Genomic DNA, 21,622 nt, shown 5'->3' with positions numbered 1-21,622 from the left:
CAAATACAGGATGTGGTTACAAAAATAGGTTTACAGTTCTGGGTACGCCGAACACAGAGTTTATTTTTATATTATTGTTTATTAATTATTGTTATTTTCCATAGGAATAACTGTAAACCTACTTTTGCCTGACCCTGTACACTGGACCCTCACATACTTCCATTCAAAAAGTAGTTAATGAAAAGACTCCTGGTTTTTAGAGTTTCAATGGCTGCAGCTGGTAACCTGTAAACATGGCGACACTACAAAAACATGGCGCACACAATCTTCCTGAAATGGAAAAGTTTTAAACCTTGCCTGAAAATAACAAGTACAATACTTTACACGTTTATGGCTATTTTAAGTTGGAATAAAGTATGTACATTTATCATATTGTTTTACTATCAAAATTAGTCCTAAACAAACAAACAAACAAAAAAGGACTAAAACGAGTGCCTACTGCATGTACAGGCACTGTGAAGTGATGATCCACGATACATAAGGCAGTCTAAAGAACTTAGAATTTCCTTGGAAAAAATAAGACACAAATGAAAAGAAAAGCAATAAATAGATATTATTAAAAAAGCCTCTTATAATTGAGAAATAGAGGGGCAAAGAGTACTGTGCTAGGAAATATGTATCATTTCAGAATACTCCTCCCAACCCCGTAATAGCTATTTTATCTACTATTTATGGACAAGGGAATAGAAGCTCCCAGAATCTTAATTCCTTGCCTCAGGAAGCTAAGTGCCCATCAGGAGCTATGTATTGAATTTCTGGGCAGAGCCAGGACACCAGGCAAGGCCCCTCACTTATCAGCCATTACCCATACTTTTGCCACTAGATCAGGCTAGTAGTGCAGAGAAAGTACAAAGGTAATGTATCTCTATTGTCTTTTCTTAAGGAAGCCCCTTTTATTCCAACAACACAGGGGTCTCTCAGGTCTTGCCCTCAGGAGTTGAGGCTAGTGTCTGTGCCTTTGGTGCAGGAAGCTGTTTGCTTTTCTTGGTTGATGGTATAGGACCGGAAGGGTCTCTGGACTTGGCTTCCAAGCTGGATAGTCTATCGGACTGTGAGTGTCCCAAGGGGTCCTTTGACAATGAGTCTTATAGAGTTGCCATGGAGTCTTAGGTATGAGCTTTCTTACCCATGAAAAAACTGAGACTCGGGGAGGGAATAAGACTTGACCAAGGTCACACAGATTGATGGTGACCCACCTGGGGTCGGAAACAGGTCTTATGGCTCCAGCCCAGTGCCTCCCCAGATCTTGATGAATTCCTGTGTTTTTTTTTGTTTGTTTGTTTTGTTTTTGGAATCTTATCTGTTTCCCTTCTCTCCCCGTTTTGGGGTGGGGGTATAGGAGGGGAAAAGAGGGTGTCATTCCAGTCAATTAACAGCTTTCTCTTTTTTCAAAAGGAGAAGAGGGGATAAGGGTTGAGAAAGCCAGTCAGTGAAGGGGGTTGAGAAAGCCGAGCAGTGAACGGGGTGAGTTCGTTCCATCGGTCTATCGAACGCCCGCTCGGTGCCAGGCGCCGGGCATGGAGGCCACAGCAAGGACAGCTCCCAAAGACTGAACTCGGGCCTCTCTCCAGATCTGCAGGCCCGCCTCCCGGGCGCGGTCCCCAGAGCCCCGCGCTGTGCCCGACCAGGGCAGCGGGCGCGGACCCCTACAGGAGGCACACAGCCTGGGAAGGGAGCTGCCATCGCACGCCCTCAGTCGCCACGGCAACCAGGGAGGCGCCGACCCCTGACCCGGCAGCCCCGTCCGGTCCCGCCCCGCCGCGTTCCCGAGATCAACATGGAGGAGGGCAACCCGGAAGTGCCGCCGCCCGCCCGGTGCTAGGAGCCGCCGGCCCGGCCAGGCCGAGCCCCGCGCCCGCCGCCCCGCAGCCCGCGGCCTGCCGGCGCCGGGGCGGCCGCACCCCCTGCCCCGGGTCCCGCTCCGCCCCCGGGGCCCGCCCCCGCCCGGGGGGAGGAGCCGAACGAGGGGGAGGAGCCCGAGGAGGGAGAGGTTTGCGAGAGGGAGCGAGGCCGCGCGAGCCGCCGGCGGTTCGTATTACCGGGGTCGGGAGGAGGAGCCGGGCCGGCCCGCGGGCGAGCGCGGGGCGGGCGGGAGCGCGGAGCAGGCCGCGGCGGCCCGACCGCGAGGAGGCGGGCGGGGGCCGGGGCCGCGGGCTCGGGCGGCGGTTTCAGTCTGCAGGGCGGGGCGCCCCTCCGCAGCCCTCCGTCCAGCCCGCGCCGCCAGGCCTCACCTGCCCGCAGGCCCGGGAGCCGCCCGCCGCCGCCGCCGCCGCCGAGGGCTTGTCCCCGGGGCCGGGCTGGGGGAAGGGGCGGACAGGCGCGGCCGGGGGATGGTGGACCCCTGTGCCTCTGCGGAAAGGGGACCCCCGTCGCCGCCGTGCCCGCGGCTGCCCCGGTGAGCCCCGTGCCATCCGCCCTCGGGCAGTTGGGCAGCCGGGAGTCTGCCCGTCTCCGTGAAGTGCCCTTAGGATGCGCTGATCAGGGACTGGGCGCTCCCTCCCGGAGGGGCACTGCCTGCGCTTGGGAGCTGGGTGCCAAGAAGAAGGACGGCACGATGCTGTCCGAGCAAGCCCAAAAGTGGTTTCCAACCCACGTGCAGGTCACCGTGCTCCAAGCCAAAGATCTTAAGCCAAAAGGCAAAAGTGGCACCAATGACACATACACTATAATTCAGCTGGGCAAAGAAAAGTACTCCACCTCTGTAGCTGAGAAAACCCTTGAGCCATTCTGGAAGGAAGAGGCCTCCTTTGAGCTCCCTGGCTTGCTAATGCAGGGGAACCCTGAGAAATACATTCTTTTCCTCATAGTTATGCACAGGTCCTTGGTGGGGCTGGATAAGTTTTTAGGGCAGGTGGCAATCAATCTCAATGACATCTTTGAGGACAAACAAAGAAGGAAAACAGAGTAAGTTATGTAATTTACTTTGAATTTGGGGGGAGCTTAACTGTATCTTATATATGAATTTTCTGTTCTTGGAAATTATTTGTATATCTGGGGCATTGGTTTTTGGATTGAAATTTGACCCAGTTTTAAGCATCATAACTGCATGAATTTGAAATAAAAATAGCCCTTGTGAAGAAACATTTTTAAAATGGAATCTTTAATGGTCCCTTCTCATTTGAGGTATTCATCTTAAATTGAATATTTTGCACTGGGTTTTAAGTAAATAAACATTACTTCACTGCTTATAAGAAGACTGGATCACAGTGTTGACCAATGACAACAACAATACATGTGTAAATCATCTAAACATTACAATTTTAAAGGAAATGAAAGAGTAGAAAACTAAATCTGCCAATATAATGTCATATATATATATTATATATTATATACTCTGAAGCCGTTAAAAGATAAATCATCAAAGTTAGAACTGAGCATGTCATTTCAACATTAATACCACAGTGGCCTTTATTTGAGTGCGATCAGTTTTCAGGGTAAGTGCAGCTTGGTGGAGTCTGAAGCTGTACAGATGTCCTTAACTTTGAACTCACTGACACTTTCCTCTGAACTTACAATGTACTGAGCTGCTGTATTACTTCAGAATTAGTTCTGCAAAACCAGTGTGTTTAGACCATCCTCAATGTTGTCAGATTGGAGACAAAGATTAAGTTCTTGTGATGAGATGATCTAACGATATCTTCAATGAAAACACGGCTTTTAAAATATTACTTTAGAGCTTAGGATAGATACTTTCTAACTTTAAAAACCATTATCCAAGTTAACACTAGGATGTTATGTCTTTAATTGAAAAGTAATATGTTTTCAACCCCTTCCTTAAACATTATTTTTCTAGTCTGAGAGGACATTATAATTGTTGGAATTGAGAGAGAAATAGAGATTGAATTTATAAATGGAATTGAAATTTGCAACATAGCTTTGTTGTTTATTTCACTCATAACTGAGATTTTTTTACCCTTTTAGAAACTTCTTATGATGATAACTTCCTTGAAGTTTGTTAACTTTAAAACAGCCACCCCTTGTTTTTTTAATGTATATCTTCCTACAAGCTTCTCTTGGAGTTTTTATTTTTATTAGAAAAAAAGTTTTCCATCAGATCTTTTAACTAAGATTTAATGTGTAAGGTAAAAGGGTAGAGAGATAAGAAATAGTAGGAATTTAACACAAACCATGGTAAATATTTAGTTAAAAGATGAAAATACTGTTAGAAAAAGAAGAGAAAGAGGTTTTAAAAAAGTCTAAGGCTGAATATGTATCAATGATTTTAATAAAAATGTTTGCTACCTACAAGGTGGCATTCTGTTTCCTCTGGAGAGTTCATCAGATTTAAATTGAAAATGGATAATTATCCAGTAATGTTTTCAAATAACCAATTTTGGATGACACAATGTAATGTTCAAAGTGTTTTGAATATAAACTTTTCAGTATATTGTAACTTCAGATTTCTTACTGCATTGACAGTACTTTTAATGTTAATGAATGATGTATTACAGGCCTTCTTTGAAATGTAAATTTTCCAAGTGAAAGTAGGCCCAGTTGTGAACCCAGAGATTCTGAGTATGAAATAAGCTTTTAAAATTTCTTCTTCTTCTCTTTTTTGGCAACCACAATTGTAAAACATTTGGCTGTAAACAGTAATATTGTAGTTTCCCTCTAGAAATTCTCTATTGGCTACTATATAAAATTGGTTAGAACTTTTTTTGGGGGGGAGGATGCTTTAAAATGTTATCAACAGGACTTGCAATGTTATTGCATTCAAAGTGATTTTCATGTTATTAAATCCTAACATTTTCTCTCTTTGTGGATAAATGGGGACCCATATTTGATGAGGTAGCTTTATTGGTAATATTTCTAGTTTTTTAATATATTTAATGGTTTCCTTTTGCAGCACAGCTGCACATGCGGCACAGTAAGGGACAGACTTGAGCCACTGGTGTATTGCAAGAAAGATATTTAATGTTCTGCACATTGCTGAACCTTGTCAGCATATTCCCAAGTGCTTTTTAGAAAACCCGTATGAGTGATGAAGGTTACCAGCTGAGTTAGAAGTCCCATGAAACTGCTGGGTGTGACAGTTTTTACTCTTGACACTGAAGACAAGTATTTACAGCTTGTCTTCCAGTTGTGTCATGATAGGCAAAGAAGTGTGACAGCTAAAACTATTATTGTACTGATTTTTGTACCTTGAAATTAAATACCTCTTTTTTTTTTCTTTCTTTTAAGGGGGTGAGGGGGAAGGGGCCTGAGCTTACACATTCTGAGTGGAACATAGAACTTCTGTATCTCCCAGTTTAATGGGTGTCTGGATTGGTTCTGCTGCGTGATTTAAGGAAATAATGCAATGTTTAATAATAGAATGGTAAAATTGTTCATGTTATTATGCAATATCTATTGATTTTTTTTTTTTTTTTACAACAGAAGTGAGCGATGTTGATTTTTCTTTTCTTTTTTTAATGCTCATGAAAGTAATAACCATCAGGGTCCCAAGAGTTGGTATGACTCAAACACACTGATTTTAGGACTTTTGTGTGTGCCTCTGCAGTGCACCTGCGTCCTGGCCTCTGGCACCTGACTGCCAATCTTGTCCCATTTCTGACCACACAGCACCAATTGCTTGGGAATAGTTCCCACATGTGTGGTGGTTTTTGAACATGGACCTGTGCCCACTAAAAATTGAACAGAGGCCATATACAGTTTAAATCCAGCACTTAAGAAGTGGGGGAAAAAATCAGCATTAATCCACTAAGCCCCAAATGCTATCTCTTCATGTTATCTTTTTGAGGCCTGGGAAAACAAGTGTTATTTTGGACGATTTTTGAAGGTCTCATTAAGACTTCCCTGTTATATCACTTTCAAAACAAAGCAGCTAAAGTTATCTGTCATGCCTATATTTTAAATTAATATATTTAAAGTTTTTTGCAGTATTGGGGGGGTAATGGGAGGAGAATAAGGAAATATGCATAGATTGTATTCAAGCACTGACTTGCTTTATTCTTTAAAGCTCATCGGAGTTTTCTGTGTCCCCTACCACAAAACAGAACACGTGTACATACACTGTATTATAGTTTGGTGTACGAATATATTTCTAGAAATAATTCAGTTAACATTTACTTAGTGCAAGTCAAACTACCTTCATGGAGCTGACACTCGAGCGGGAGAAATCCAACCTTGCCTTCTTCTTGGGCTGTCACGTCTCCTGATGAAATACAGTGTCCTGTAATGTATGACCAGCTCTGCGTTTACTCTTATTAACATAAGTGGTTCATCAAATAGGAGAGAACTGTTTTCATGCAGATGTTATTCATCAACTCTGGATATTTTCTTTATTGACTTGAACCTGACGTTGGAAATTACTTACATCTTCTGTGCCTCGGTTTTCCTCATCTCTAAAATAAGGATGTTAAAGTAGATGATTTATTTGGTCTTATTTGTAAAATTCTATGAATTTTGATTACCTTCACCCTCCTTGCATTTATTGGGTTATTGGTTTATTTATTTATTTTTTCTCGATTTGTGTTGATTTGTTATGCGGGTGGAAATCCCACATGCTTGGGTATTTTTGTTGTGTTTTCAGTACATTTCTTACAAAGTGTATTCCCTTTTTTCTGTGACGTCTGAGATGGTACTGAGAATTTCTTTAGTACCGTTTATCAGAAGTATTTCTCCCCCATCGAAAATGGTTCTATTTCCCCAAACTGTAACAACTGGGTATGGAACCTTGTTTCATTTCCAGACTTTTCGAGTGCTCAAGTTTGTGTTCAGGCTCTCTCTTCCGAGTTTACTGTCCAGTCTCTGCACCTTCAGATTTGACCATTTGCCTCAGAGAAGGGGTTTTCTCAGGTTAGGGTATCAGGTCAGTGCTTTCTATTATAAAATATTCTTTGTTAAATAGCTAGATCTTAATTGATTGAATTGCTTCAAGTTAATTAAGAAACTAGTTCTCTTGCGTGTTACTTGGTCAGATGTAGCTGGTATATGTATTGTGTACCAGTTCTCTCTTGCCTGGAAAAGCCTGTGAACCAGTCTTCCAAGTGATGTACAGGAAATATACCTTCTTCTGACATATCCTGTTGGTAACAATGAGGGAAAGAACTAATGTAAACTTGGATCAGAGTTCCTTTGTAGCTAAGAAAATTTGTTACACTTGATTAGAGTTATATTAAATAAGAACGCATCTGCAGGAATGGATATTATGCTTCATTGTTAAGTAATGTGAAAACATTGTAGCAACTGTCTTCTAGGCTTGATTTTTGCAGTTGTTTTTGGCTGTTTGCCATATAGAAGGGGGCACCCTTGTGACACTGACAACTGGAGATTTTCTCATGGATAAAAATACTATGAACAAAAGCAAAATAAACTTTGTTTCTTATACATCACTTAACAATGGCCAATGTCGTACAGCAGAGTGACTAAAAACATAAGATTTGGCTCCAATTAAAATAACTTATTTAGTATTGTCACAGTAGCAATAGTAAATGAAACAAAGATTCTAACAGGAAGCATTTAGGCTTTCTTTTTTCTTCCAAAACTATAAGATTTATTGCTATTTGTGACTTCCTGCATTTTATTTGTTTTGCGATCTTTTATTCAGGAAAAGGCTTGACCCATTTTATATTAATCTAAATTACATCACATTCAAATTTCATAATTAGTAAACTATATGTAGTGGTTGCTAGTGTCAAGAAAATCCTTTTAATAGTTTTTATGGAAGAAATTTTGAGATGGAGCTAAATATTTATTATTACTTAATAAATATACCTATTTATTACTTTATTAAAAATGTGACCATATATCCTTTTATATAGTATCCCCAAATAGTTTATATTGATGAATTCTTTTAGAGTCTGTATTTCAGTGTCTTTTAACTCTAAAAAATGTTTTTAGGTCATTAGCAACCCTTATCCCAGATGGGAACATAACAGCTCTTATTGGTAAGAATTTTTGATGTGAATGATTTTTAAATCGTGAAAGAAAAGTTAATCTGAAAAACTTTTTAAACTTATTAAAAACCTGTTTCTTCAGTATATGCCGTATCCCACTGACGGTGGTAAGTCTTTAAAGATTAAACAATGAGTAAAACTGGTAGTACTCTGGCTGAACACTTCTCCAATGCATAGATTGCCTTCGTGTACAACAGCTTTACCTAAGACACTATTTGTATATAGCAAAGCTTGATATCCTCTCTTCAGTACATGCTACAACCCAGTTTTTCCTTCTCTTTAAGGTGGTTTAGATTAGAATCCAAGCAAGGAAAAAGAGCCAAAAACAGGGGTGAGATAAAGGTCAATATTCAATTTATGAGGAACAATATGACAGCAAGTATGTTTGACTTATCAATGAAGGACAAAACAAGATCGCCTTTTGCAAAATTAAAAGATAAGATGAAAGGTAGAAAAACTGATGGGACATTTTCTGATACGTCTTCTGCAATCATTCCAAGTTCTCACATGACTGATGCCAGTTCTGAATTTTTAAGTGGTGAAATACAGATGAAATCCAAACCAAAAAAGCCTTTCCTTTTGGGTCCCCAGCGACTCTCTTCAGCGCATTCAATGTCTGATTTAACTGGGGCCCATGTATCTTCTGAGAAACTGAAGTCTGGCCCCGGTGGTCAAACGCAGCTTCTCGGACGCCAGATAGATTCCTTCGGAGCGGTTCCAGAAAGCGGTAAGTGGCCCATTCTTTCCATCTGTATCCTCAGTTGCCCAAAATACCCTTTTTACTTTTTTACAGTTTTAACCTCTAAAATTAGAAGATAAAAATTAGTTTCGTGGTACTATTTTCTAAATTTAGTGATCAAAGATTTCTTGAGTACTTACCATCCTCAAAATTGCTAAGTGTCTTAAAGGCAGTATTTCATTCCTCTGTTTTCAGTATTGTGATTGTATTATTAGGTGATAATAAAATGAGCCCCAGTTACTTTTTGTGGCCTGGCTTCATTTTTCACTGTCTGGAAAGCCTGAAGCATAAGTGAATATTCCATTTTGTCAGAAAGTTCCTAGGAACCCCCCCCCCCCCCACAAAAACCATGTTCTGTAGTCAGAAAGTAAATTTAATGCTAATGATGAAAAAAAGAGTCTGAGAATTGATAGCACTATCATGCCAAACAGCACCTCTAGTTTTGACATTATACTTTGTTTATGTGGTTTCTTTCTGAGCTAGGTAAATTACTGATTCTTTAGCAATATACTAATTATTATTAGCCTCAATACTTCAAACTGCTATACCGTAGCATTTTAGGGTTGTTTTCTCTGATTATTTTAAAGGTTAAATCTTTAAATAGCTAATTGCTCTCATTCTAAAAGCAGCAGTATGCCCACAGAATGAGTCAAATAGTGTGATATAATGTGCCACTGATTATGTACTAATGGCAAATGTTTGCAGGAAGTCTCAAGTCTCCACACAGAAGAACGCTGAGCTTTGATACTTCTAGAATGGACCAGCCTGACCGCGGCGTGGATGGAGGCGAGTCGTCTTCCGGAAGACAGAACGACCCATTTACAAATGTGACTGCTTCATTACCCCCCAAATTTGCAACACTGCCAAGGAAGAAAAATCCATTCGAAGAAAGCAGTGAATCCTGGGACAGTAGCATGAATTTATTTTCAAAATCAGTTGAAGCAAGGAAAGAAAATAAAAGAGAGAAAAGGGAGAAAGTTAGCCTGTTTGAAAGAGTGACTGGGAAGAAGGAGAGCAGAAGATCTGATAAACTCAACAATGGGGCTGCCGACGGCCCTTGTGACTTGAAATCACCTAATGCATTTAGTGAAAATCGTCAGGACTATTTTGATTATGAGTCAACTAATCCGTTTACAACAAAATTCAGGGCTTCAAATATATTGCCATCTTCAAGGTAAGCTTAACAAGGGCAAAGTTGTGCTATTTTGAGAAATATTGTACTTGAAAGTATCAAATATCCCTTTTACAAATATTGGAATATTCTAAATTCCTTTTATTTTACTTGAAAAAAATCTTATTTTTATATTTAATCATGGAATCTGACAATGTGGCATATACATCTTTGGATTTGAATTTTTTATCTTAGAAGGATGAAAGATTCTTAATTCCTACCGTAGTCTGTTTCTACTTATGTGAGCCAGAAACTTACCAAAGCTTATTAAGAATGGCAAAGCTTTGGATGAGACATAGAGTGAATCACCAGTAGGTGATATGCTATGTTTCTATATATTATATTCCAAGACTTAGTTCATGGGCTATCTGGAGAGGATTCGTAGCCCAATAGCAGTCCATGGGCTAGTCTTTAAGAAATACTGGCTTAAGAATTAATGGTTTTCTTAATAGGTGTTAACTATCCTTATCTAATGGCCATGTAGAAGTAATTTTATCTGTGCATGTTTATTGGGATTCAGGGACCCTTGTGGATAGTATAAATCATCAAAGAATATATAATAATTTATAGTCATAGAAATTATCACTCTCACAATAAAGATTAGATTTTCAAAATCTGAGCTCTCAGTTTTATATATATAATGGTACTTTTCTTATTCCATGGTACAATTTGAGACTATACACATTTAAGATCATGGATTTTTCAGAAGTGAACAATGGAATAACTAATTAAGGAAACCTCAAACAAAGGATAGGAGGAATTTATTGCGGTCTTAAGCAGCTGTGGAAGTGCATGGTAGAATGTCTGCCGTGTAACGTCCAAGTTTTTCCTCCAGGCAATATTGTATCCAGACCTGCGTGACAGCCAGGCTTCGAAGCTCCATACCCTCTCTGAACCTCAGCGTCTCCACCTTTGAAACATGGAAAATAATTCCTACTTGGTAGGATTGGTGACGATAAATGATAAAAGTACAAGGTACAAAGCCAGGCCCCACGTAGGGAACCCATAAATGGTGGCTGCTATTATGTTTTATATACTGTCGTGTAATCTTTTACTTAAACACAGTGCTTTGTTTTGTCCCTCTATATACATACAGTACAGTCTTACCAGGCACCCTTCAGGCTGTGCTCTCCCACCTCTGCTGTAATCTAGTGACTCATTAAGACAGGCATTTAAACCTGTCAGAGGGGAGTGTGTACTTCTTTGGTTTTCTTATAGCCATAAATGAGTATTCGCTGTGGCTTTAGGACAGATTGCTCAATTTCCTTTATAGACTATACTCCAAAGAAATGCATTTTTATGGCATTAATATTTTATTAAGTCCGTAGCCTTGCTATGCTATTCTCAAATATTTTATGTTGGGATTTTACACAGTGTGCTTTGCATATTACAGTAAGTCCTAAACTGCAGGGGTAAATAGAAATCCATTTGCCCCCCACCCGCCTTTACTGAACTCTGGTTTGAAGAAGATTGTTGAAAACAACTGTCTGAAGTGACTTAGAGATTGGGTAAATTATATTATTTTAGAGTCAAAGAAAAGCAAAAAAATGGGAAATGGTAGGGAAATGATGTTTTTAAATTATGGCAGCATATGGAAAAATAGGTAGCCTCAGACCTCTAATTGCTCGTACTTGGACTGTTGACATGGCTGCTGTGGGCTTTAAAGGTAAGTGTGGCATTTTGCCAGACTTAGGCTTGTTTTGGGTTACTCCAACATTACTGTGTTTTCTATCAAAATTAGAGTGGTTTCGTGTTTTATGTGTAAAATGATTGCAAGCATATAAGAAACAATATATTTTAAAATCTTAAGACTTTTTCTATTTTCTATTTTTTTATTGTCCTATTTTGTGAAATGCCAGAAGTGAAGACAGAAACATTTGTAGATTCTTAGGAAGCTAGTCTTACCTTTTGTGTCATAAACCATCTTAGTGGTAAATTTTAAGTGTTTGGAATAAAGTAGCTCTAATTAATAAAATAGAATGTAAATAAATCTAGGAAGAGAGTGCAGTTCAAGTTTTTGGGAAACGGCTATCTTGAGCGCATCTGGGCGAACGTAGTGGAGGTGGTTGTGTCGTCATATGCAAGTCTGCCCAGTGCTGTCCCTCAGAGAGACGGGACGTTTAGCTTTCCCACATTAACATTGAAACCAAACGCACTCTTGAAGTTGTAGGCTCGCATCACTGGGACATGTGCTGTGAATGAGTTTTTTTCCAGTCGTGCTACATTGATCTATTTGCAGAGTGTCTGGGACTTGTGTGCCCGAAGTTTGCAAGAATGCTGAGCAAAGTGAAGGGTGAGATGCAGCCGTGGAACCAGGTTCTGTTCTCTGTGGATCGGCTGGCTCACCTGCCGTGGCAGGTGCGCGGGAACGGGGCTGTTCCCCTCGGAGTGAGTCATGTGTATGATTACAACCAGAGTTTCTGCCAGGAATTGTAAAGTACTGAGGAACACTTTCTTAGAAGTTAGACTTTTTATTTCTCAGTGTCAGTATAATCCACCTGAAGAAATCACCTTGTAAATCACAAAAGTACTGTGTTTTGCTTCTGTTCCTGGAATAGATCCCATAGTCTTGCATAAAACTGATAAAGGAAATGAGTTAGGCTTTTTGTCAGGTTATTTCAACAGAGAACAGGGCTCTTTGAAACACTGTTCCCTGAGGTTGCTGATTCTCAGTCTGCCCCCTTCCAGGCCCCTCTTTGAAGCCCTCCCTCCTCCTGCTGGGGGTGGTCCTTGCTGCAGCGTGTTCTTACACGTCTCACTGTCCGTGCATCCCATTGTCCACTGCGGGGGGGGGGGTCCTTGCTGCAGCGTGTTCTTACACGTCTCACTGTCCGTGCATCCCATTGTCCACTGCGGGGGGGGGGGTCCTTGCTGCAGCGTGTTCTTACACGTCTCACTGTCCGTGCATCCCATTGTCCACTGGTGGCCAGTGACTGGCCTGCCGTCGGTCTGTTCCTTCCCGGCACTGAACTCCTTGAGGACCTCGCCTGCCTTTTAGCCTTCTGCCCTTAACCTGCCGCACGGGGCTTGGGAGGTAGTAGGTGCTGGAAAAGCATTTCTGAGTCAGTGAGGACAGTAGAGCAGACCGATTTTCTGCGAGGCTCCTCCGTTCCCCAGTCTCCGGCTTCCAGCTCGGCATGGGCCGCAAAGATCCCCAGATAGACTGAGCACAGACCCATAAACGTGTGTGCGCTTTTATGTACAGCAATACATTATTAAAAATTGAAGTGCATTTTAAAGGACTATTAAATTTTAATATTCAAGCTCTAAATAGCACATATCTGGAGTTTATTAAGAACTCTGTATTAGTTAGGATAGGTTATTAACTGTAATGAACACCCCCAGATGTCAGTGGCTTATCATGGCTGACGTTATTATTCACTGTCACAGCCTGATTCACTGAGATGAGGATGAGAGGAGTGGGTGCTTGGCTCTGCCCAGGAATTCAGGAGCGAGGCTCCTTCCTTCTGGTGATCCCTCCATTTAATGCACGGCCTCCAAAGTCAGGCAGCAGAGATAGAGAGTAGGGGTCACATGCGGGACAGCTTGATGTGCCAGGCCTGGCAGTGGTGTGCACTGCTTCCCGTGTGCCCATTGGCCAGAGCTGAGTCCTGCCCCAACCTCAGTGCAGCCTGTTCAGGAATAGGGGTTAGCTGTGACTGAGGAACCAAATCGGGTGTGGCGAGTCCACAGTCCTGAGTTTACTGTCGATGCCAGTGCTGTGCAGTCTGGGAGCTCATGCTTGGCATGCTGGGAAACTCCCACAACACCCACAGGTATGTGAGAGTGTGTGGGAGTTATCAGTTTGTTACAAGTACTGTATTGAGTTTGTATTTTAAAATTGCTTCTACTGTTTTAATTACAAATCACAGGTAGTTTAATAGCAGCAGTATCAACTCATCTGTAGTATGGTTAACTCCACAATTTGTAGAGTCATGCTTTTTTGTATCAGCAGTATATAGTTTTCTAAAAATAAATAAACCTAGATGTTTGTTATACCATTTTCAATAATGTGTTCACAGCCAGTTCTTCTTTGACACTGGCTGTTTTCCCACTGAAAAGTAGGTAGGTGTGTGTGTGCTCACCAAACAGCATTCCAGACTGACAGAGTTAGACCCCATTAGGTAGGAACATGTGAACAAGCTTTGGGTTACTGAAGAGCTCGTGGAAGAGAGACCTACCGTTTCCCGATCTGGTCCACACACACACCCCCACACCCCTCCCTGTCGTCATTCCTCCCGCATGCCCTACCCTGGGGCTTCTGCCCGTTCCCGTCAGGAGCTCAGCCCGCCTGTTTGTTTATGGCTACTTTTTTGCTAGTTGAGTAGTAGAGACTATGTGGCCTGTGAAGCCAAAAATATTTCTTAGTTTTTCTTTTAACAGAAATAGTTTGCTGAACCCTGTACTACCTGATTGGAGATCTTTGAGAAGGGCCGAGTTTTAGGAAAAAGTTTGGTCCCTGAATTCATGGAGGGCCACCTAACCAAGGCTTCTGGTTGAAGGTTGTCTGAATTCTCAGAGTATTAAGTTACTGCAATTTTTATGTATTTGTTCATAACCCTATTGTTTAACTCTGAGAGTGCATGAGCCATAGTGCCTTTTGCTCTATTTAAGAAAGCCTAGTTTGCAATAGCTAAGAACCACTTATTTGCAACACCAAATCCAAACTCTTCTTTATATTCTGAAAGGCTTATTATATTTTAGGCTTTTCTTAACTGTACAGCTTTTCTTTTACTCTTCCTCATCTGTCTGTTCTCAGTGAGTGGATTTTCTTCCTCACCTCCTTCCTCACCTCTCTACGCCGAGGCCTATGTGAGTCTTCCCAGCCCTGTTCTTTTGCTCTGTGGTAGAATGTACTCTTAACCCACCTGAGTTGTGCTCAGCCTATCTATCCTTGATGCTAAAAGTTTTTAATTCTTTTGGTTAATAATGTGATGTTTCCTTTCTTTGGATTTCTGCTGATACAGAAGAACAAAATTGCCATCCCACGCTCATTGTATCTTGGTCTTAGTCCTCCTTCTTGAGGTATATGAGCATCTTAGCTGTGCTGAATCTTCTTTCGTGCCCCCCAGCACCTAGTCCTAGGGCATGTCCTCAGTGCTCAGCACCAAGGGCCCCTGGGGATTTTTTAGGGACTGATTTGTTGGGTCCAACCTCAGACTGACTTAGAATCTTTAGTGATGGACCTGAAATAAAAATCAGCATTTTTAAAACTTCCTACCGATTGTCAGAGAGGTTTAGACACGACTTATCCAAAGTGAACCATCTATTTCATAAGAATTCAGTGAGTGCTTACTGATGGACAGGAATCAGGAGTTGTGTTGGTATGCACACAGTGGAGTAGACAACTTGGTCACGTTGTGTTGCTTACAGTGCCCACACTAAGGCAGAGGGCGCAGTAGGTGCAGCGCGGTGACAACAGGGTGCTGGAGAGGAGTCTGAGGTTTGGCCGGATGGCTAAGACTCACCTAAGTTATCGTAGGCACTGAAGACTGGGCAGAAATGTCCGACTGTTGGCATCTGTGGAGGAATGATTTCTGAGGATTCAGGTAGGACTGAAGAACTCCACCCTGTTAAGGGACTTCATTAATATAAGGAGAAAATTGGTAGTGTAGATCTTATTCTGAGATTGAAATAATGTAGTCAATAATGTAAGCCACTCTGTGTGATGAGCTAGTGTTTGATGTTAGAGGAGCAGTTTTCAGAGGGCCAGAACGCATGGGAGGTATTTTTACCAGGCATGTTGTTGGGAGAGCCTCCTTCTGTGTGTGACTCACACAGAGGACGTGTTTTCCTGCTTCATGTGTTGTGAGTACTGTAAGGTATTTTTCCCCGCCGAGAAGGAAGGAATGGGGCTTGGAGCCGCAAAGTGTGGAATAATAAAAGGCTTTATTGAGTACAGAGTGCACATCCCACCCGGCGAGGTTCCCTGGCCCCGAGGTAAGATGGAGGCCAAGGAAGTTGTAAGGATTAAACCGTGTGGGAGATAAAGGGGTCCCTCTAGGGAAGTCGAGCTAACATGACATGGTGAAATCCCACTGGCTGGTAGACGGTCGCTTTTTTCCAAATGGTTCCTGCGAAGCCTCTTTTGGCGTGCTTGGTTGTGGGCGGTCCTAGCCAAAGTTCGCGGGTCTGAGTTCCCCACGTGACCATCCCCCATTATCCACGAACCTTACATTCTGACCTTTTGTGTTAAATAGAAAAAAGGGCGCTGTTTATTCGTCTGGCTACTTCTTGCTGATTAGGGGCATCATGGGGAGGGGGGGATCGGAAGGTGGTGGTTTTGAGGGGTGTCAGGAGGAACATCTGTGTGGTTGTGACTGGAGAAACTTCGTGGATGCAGTCCTGTAAGGATTTTAAAAAAGAAAAGTAATAGGGGATTTGTAAGGTCCAGCCTTTTGGTGAGCTGGAGATGGATGGAGTCCAGTGGTTCTGACTGCCAGTGGTCCTGTAAGGAGGCAAGCTTGAGGCAAAACTGCATGTCAGGAGAAGCGTAAAAAGGGGAAAAAAAAGGGTCCCATCCATTCCCATAACCGAGACCTGTGAGGGAATTAGAGGTCCAGAGTGTGATGGCAAAACAGAGAAGGTATCCCGTGTCCATAAGAAATGAGATGGACTTACCCACTTGTTGCAGCATACCCTAGGTTCTCCAAGTCCAGGCTGTGTCCTAGGAGTTCGAGCGATGCACCCACCTGGCTGGATTGGCCTTCCCATTTGGGCGGCTTGTCCTCCACGTAGAAGCACTGAGAAAAAGCCTGTTGCCCAAAGGGGCAATCACTCCGCCAGTGACTGGGCTGCTTGCAGTCAGGGCAGGGCTCAGTGGGCAGCCGCGGGCAGGGGCCCTGCCGGGACCAGTGGTCCTGCTTGCCACACTTAAAGCAAGCTGCTGGTGGCTCTGCTGGCCTCAGAGTTGCCACAAGAGCCGGGGTTTGGAGCGTTACCTTCTGTTGCATGGGGGCCTGGCGAACAGCCTTGGCCTGTTTCTACTAGTTGGGACCGTTAAAAACTTTAAATGCCGTGTTCACAGGTTCCGGATAGGAGTTTGGGGGTTTGGGAATAAGAGGAGGGGGGGTTCATGCAGAGCCCGGCATTCAGATCCCGCAGGAAATGCTGGAGCCAAAGGCAGGACAGGGCAGGAACTTCCTGCAAGAAAATTGGGGTTGGACGTCCTGAAAACCGGTCCTGAAAACCGGTGTAAGAGCCAATGCCAGTCTGAGAATAGCCTGATGGAGGAGGGACTTAAGAACACAGTGAAGGGAGGGGCCCCTGGCCATCAGGGGAGGAGAAAGAGATGGTAGTGGTGAATAAGAAACAGGTTTTTGAGAAGGGAGGGGAGGGGGCTCTCAGAGGGAAGAGACCTGAGCACAAAAGAGGTCCGCAGAGGGACCAGAGAAGTCCCAAGAGAGGGGTGCCTCTGGGGGTCAGACAGGAGGGAGAGAGAGTTGGGAGTCCCTGGAGAAGGAAAGATCAGGAGTGGGGGTTTTAGGTGAGGTTTCTCTGGCCAGAAAAAGGCCTGCGTGGTGAAACAGGCGGCACAGAGATTAAGGACGAGCACGCGAATAATTAGAAGCCGTACATGCAAGAGTTCTCCAATCAGTTCCCAGCTTTTTTGGTGATAGTTAAATTGGTGAAGGTATTAAAACTGAAAGTCCCTTCAGGAGGCTAATTCAGTGGGTTCTGTGGCCTGGCCACAGCGGAGAAGAACAGTTTCTTCTTCTTTAGGGAGGGAGATTCCTGTGCCCCCACAACCGCCCTCAGTCCTCGGAGTGGTTAGATTTGAGTATTAGCATCCTAAACCTCAAGGTCCAGCCACAGAGGGAAAAGGTAAAGTGGATATGCTTGGGAAGTCTCCGCAAGCACACACTCACTCAGAATGGAAAAGACTTCCCTGACATAGCTACAGTTTTGGACAGGGAGTCTCGGAGGAAAGAACTCAAAGGTGGCCGGAGGCAGGGGACTTACCGCACCGTGCGCCGAAGTGGATGGAAGGTTGGAGATCCTGGTTCTTTCTCGGAGGGGATGGAAAGAGGAGCAGTCCTTGCGGACTTCAACTCCTCCTGGGTTTTCGGCACCAAAATGTAAGGTATTTTTCCCCGCCGAGAAGGAAGGAATGGGGCTCAGAGCCGCAAAGTGTGGAATAATAAAAGGCTTTATCATTGAGTACAGCGCATCCTGCCCGGCAAGGTTCCCTGGCCCGAGGTAAGATGGAGGCCAGGGAAGTCGCAAGGATTAAACTGCGTGGGAGATATTTAAAGGAGTCCCTCTAGGGAAGTCAAGCTAACATGACATGGTGAAATCCCACTGGCTGGTAGACAGTCGCTTTTTTTCCAAACGGTTTCTGCGAAGCCTCTTTTGGCGCGCTTGGTTGTGGGCGGTCCTAGCCAGAGTTCACGGGTCTGAGTTCCCCATGTGACCATCCCCCATTATCCACGGACCTTACAAGTACCATGTAGCAAACTCTAGTCACTCTATGATAGCTTAATAATATGTTTTATATTATTCTTAGCATTATTGCATATATTCCCATTCACAGCGTTTGCTGTGGAAGAAAATGTCTTCTACTCAGCTGATGAACTTAGGCCAATCAGGTATTTTTTTACGCAGTACAGAAATAGTGTCTAAGATTAAGACCTCATATTTGTCACTAATATTTTATATTTTTGCATGACAGGTATGTCTTTGACCTTTGGGATCAGGTTGACGTACGTACTTCCCTCTTTTTCTTCTTTCCTCCCTCCCTTCTTTTTCCCCTTCACTGGTGAGTTCCTATCTATGATTGCATCATACCTTTCTTAGAAGCTACAAAAATTGGTTACCTAGATAGTATATTTTAAAAAATATGTTTTCATTGATTTTAGAGAGAGAAGGAAGGCAAAGGGAGAGGAAAACATTGATCGTTGTTCCACTTATTTACACATTCATTGGCTGATTTATGAACGTGCCCTGACCGGGGATCGAACTGCAACCTTGGCGTATCGGGACGACACCAACCAACTGACCTACCCGCCTAGGACCTAGACTGTGCATTTAAATGTGTTTTTAATTTTCACAAGTCAGAAAAAATCACCATAAGCTTAAAAGTATGTGACCAATGTTATGAAGTTATACAACATGTCCATAAAAAATGATAGACTGTTTACTGTAGGCTTACATTTTAATTTTAAAAGTTATAGTAAACAAGTGATCCTAAAGAAAAGCTCCTATTCTGAGTTTTAAAACCTTCATTTTTATAATGGTCCCAATAGAGATTTTTTTTTCTTGTATAAGTTTAAAGCTCTGTCTTTGGCATAATAAACCTTAATGTACATAAGGTTTATTTTAATAGCAATATCTTTTGTTTGTATTTGTTTAATATTAAAGATGATTTGCCTGGTATTCATGGTGGGCTATAAATCTTTTACACAGCCGAAAATCTGTATCCTTATTTATGGGGTAGAAAACAAAACTTTTGAGGTGAGTTTTAGATCCAGTAGTCCATTAGCGCCCAGGGCTTTACAGAATGCATCCAGTGAAACAGGACTGAGAACATGAAGTGTGCCATGCGGTTAGTTCCCACTAACTAGAAACTCAGACTGGACTCCCCAGATACTACTTACAACTTTTTCCCCTTTGTCATCCTAATACTCATTATAATAGCTCTCATTAATTGGGACATCTCCCGATGGGTTAATTTGCAGATACCAACCATGCCATCCTTTTGCTATTTCACTAATGCAAATTGATATTTATAGACTTCAGAATTGAAACCAAAAAAAAAGCTCTAACAAAAATAAAGACAAACTTTGCTAAGTTATTGTTATTTTGAGCTAAGAGACTGAGATACAAGAAAACTCTGAGAGAAGAAAACAAGCCCAAGAAAACAAGCCAGAAAAAATCCACAACTACTGTAGGCTAATAAACTGATGTGAAAATTTCTCAATTTACAGCACTTGACAGGTGCTAAAAGAAAAGCATCTTTAATTTTAATGTGTTGTTAGGACCTCTTTAGAGAGACTGTACAAGTTATTAACAAGGTCCTCTGAGACAGGAGACGGGTAATTAACAAGACCTATGGAGATATAGTTTAAGTAATTAACGAGCTCTTAGGCACTGGACACAGGATAACACACAGTGAGTCCAATAGTTAAAGAGAACAGGTTGTTATGCTACGATCAAATAAAGATACAGTATGTAGGCACTCTTGAGGTTTCTGATAGAAAATATTAAAATTATATTCCAATGACCTAGTGCACTAATTTTTGTAAATCAATATGTAATTTTTTTGGTAATAGAGAATTTGAGAGGATTATTTATTTGTAAAAGCAACAAACAGGAAAGCTTTGTTACAGGTAGATTAATAATCTTTGTTAATTGTCATTAGTGAGCATTTTCAGAACAGTACATTGGAAAGATTTAAATTATATGACTCTAAATTGTTTTGGACATTTTTTGTTCTGTTTATAGTTTCCATCTCTGGCCTGTTGGCTAAAATTGCCTATTCCAAGTTCACCTTGCTTTTCTTACCCACTTGAAAACTGTTAGGAGCTAGACCAGAGAGAAGACTGCTCTTGACCACTTTGGTTTTGACACGATATGCACAGGCCCCTCCAGTCATACTCCTACGGCACCTTCAGGTCTGAGACTCGTATTCCCCATTTCTGGTATTTGGTCTAGTTATTTCCTGTGTAAAAGTGAAATTGTTGGGATGTGAGTTGAGTGTTGGTTCAGAAAACTCCTCCAGTCAGCAAACCTTTATTATAAACATGTTTATACTCTGCAAAGCTTGAGAATGTAGAGACAGCCCTTGTGGGCCTCCTGCTTTTCCCGCTGCTTCCTCAGTATGGCTGCTTCAGCCCATCAACGGGGCATTTTTATGCATTTCAGGTCTGCCCATCAAATGATATCTTCATTTGCATTGCTTTTGAAATAGTTACTGTATGCATGGAAATCAGAGGTTGTGAAGATACAAATCCTGCTCTTAGAGATTATAGAAACAAGTATGTAAATATACTCACAAACAATTAGGGGAAATTTCAAAAAATACAAAGCTATAAAACATCCCCTAATTTTTGCGAGCAGTATATGAGGTCTGAATTCTGTGCTGAGGACTAGACATTATATAGCCACTGGGGAACCATGAAAGGTTTTTCGGTTGGGTTGTGGCATGGTCAAAGTAATGCCTTACACAGATAGCCCTGTAGCACGGGGTCTGCTGGGGCCAGGAGTGGACGGGAGGGGAAGGACTCGGACCGGGAAAAGCAGCAAGGAAGTTGGTGTGATTTTGGGGGTGGAAGCTGTTGGAGGTCACTTGGCTGTGAGGATGGAAAAGACGAGAACATCTCTGAGATGCTCTTCTGGGCTAAAATAGACAGGACTTAGCCATTCTGCTTCTGTGTGAGTATGGGGGAAAAGGGACTGGTACCAGAGAAGAAACAGTGGGAATCATTCCAGTGGTGTGTCTCCAGTCGGGGCCCTCCAGGCAGTGAAATGCAGCATGGTAAAAAGGATTACAGCGTCAGGTCTGCAGTCTGACTCAGAGTTGGCATTTTAGTTTTGATGGAGAGGTTTGATTGTTTTTGTTTTTAAGGAGATACTGTCTTGTTTAGAGTTTTATGTCTGAGAATAGGAATTATGTATTTTTAGTTGATTGAGACAAGCAATGTAGTATCAACAGGGTAATAGCTCTTGAGAATTTGGTTTGAAATACTGAAACACACTTTGGATTCTTTGAAATTTGAAGAATGCAAATTTCTGTAATTGCTTATGGATTTAATGCATTTAAAGTGTGCTCACCCTAGCACTGTAGTTACTACTTGCATTTCTCGCCAGTGGTTT

The 21,622-nt window shown here is 42.3% G+C and overlaps 1 protein-coding gene across 2 annotated transcripts in view; it reads left to right on the top strand.

Moving 5' to 3' along the window:
• The first annotated feature begins 1,828 nt into the window (after positions 1-1,828).
• RAB11FIP2 (RAB11 family interacting protein 2) overlaps positions 1,829-21,622 on the top strand; it is a 40,842-nt gene continuing 21,048 nt past the window's right edge. Inside the window, exons 1-4 of one of the 2 annotated variants that reach the window (XR_010726535.1) lie at positions 1,829-2,904; positions 8,183-8,625; positions 9,343-9,811; positions 10,644-10,783. Coding sequence is in view for 1 of the 2 variants with exons in the window: in XM_066238552.1 (XP_066094649.1) it covers positions 2,555-2,904; positions 8,183-8,625; positions 9,343-9,811 (1,262 nt within the window). In the remaining variant the exon portion in view is untranslated. The remainder of the gene's footprint in view (positions 2,905-8,182; positions 8,626-9,342; positions 9,812-10,643; positions 10,784-21,622) is intronic. The other variant, XM_066238552.1, reaches the window with a different exon arrangement.

Source organism: Saccopteryx bilineata, chromosome 7 (genome assembly GCF_036850765.1).
Source record: "Saccopteryx bilineata isolate mSacBil1 chromosome 7, mSacBil1_pri_phased_curated, whole genome shotgun sequence".
NCBI classification, from domain to species: Eukaryota; Metazoa; Chordata; class Mammalia; order Chiroptera; family Emballonuridae; genus Saccopteryx; species Saccopteryx bilineata.
The sequence above is the reverse complement of the archived record's forward strand: the minus strand, read 5'-3'. Positions and strand labels throughout refer to the sequence as shown.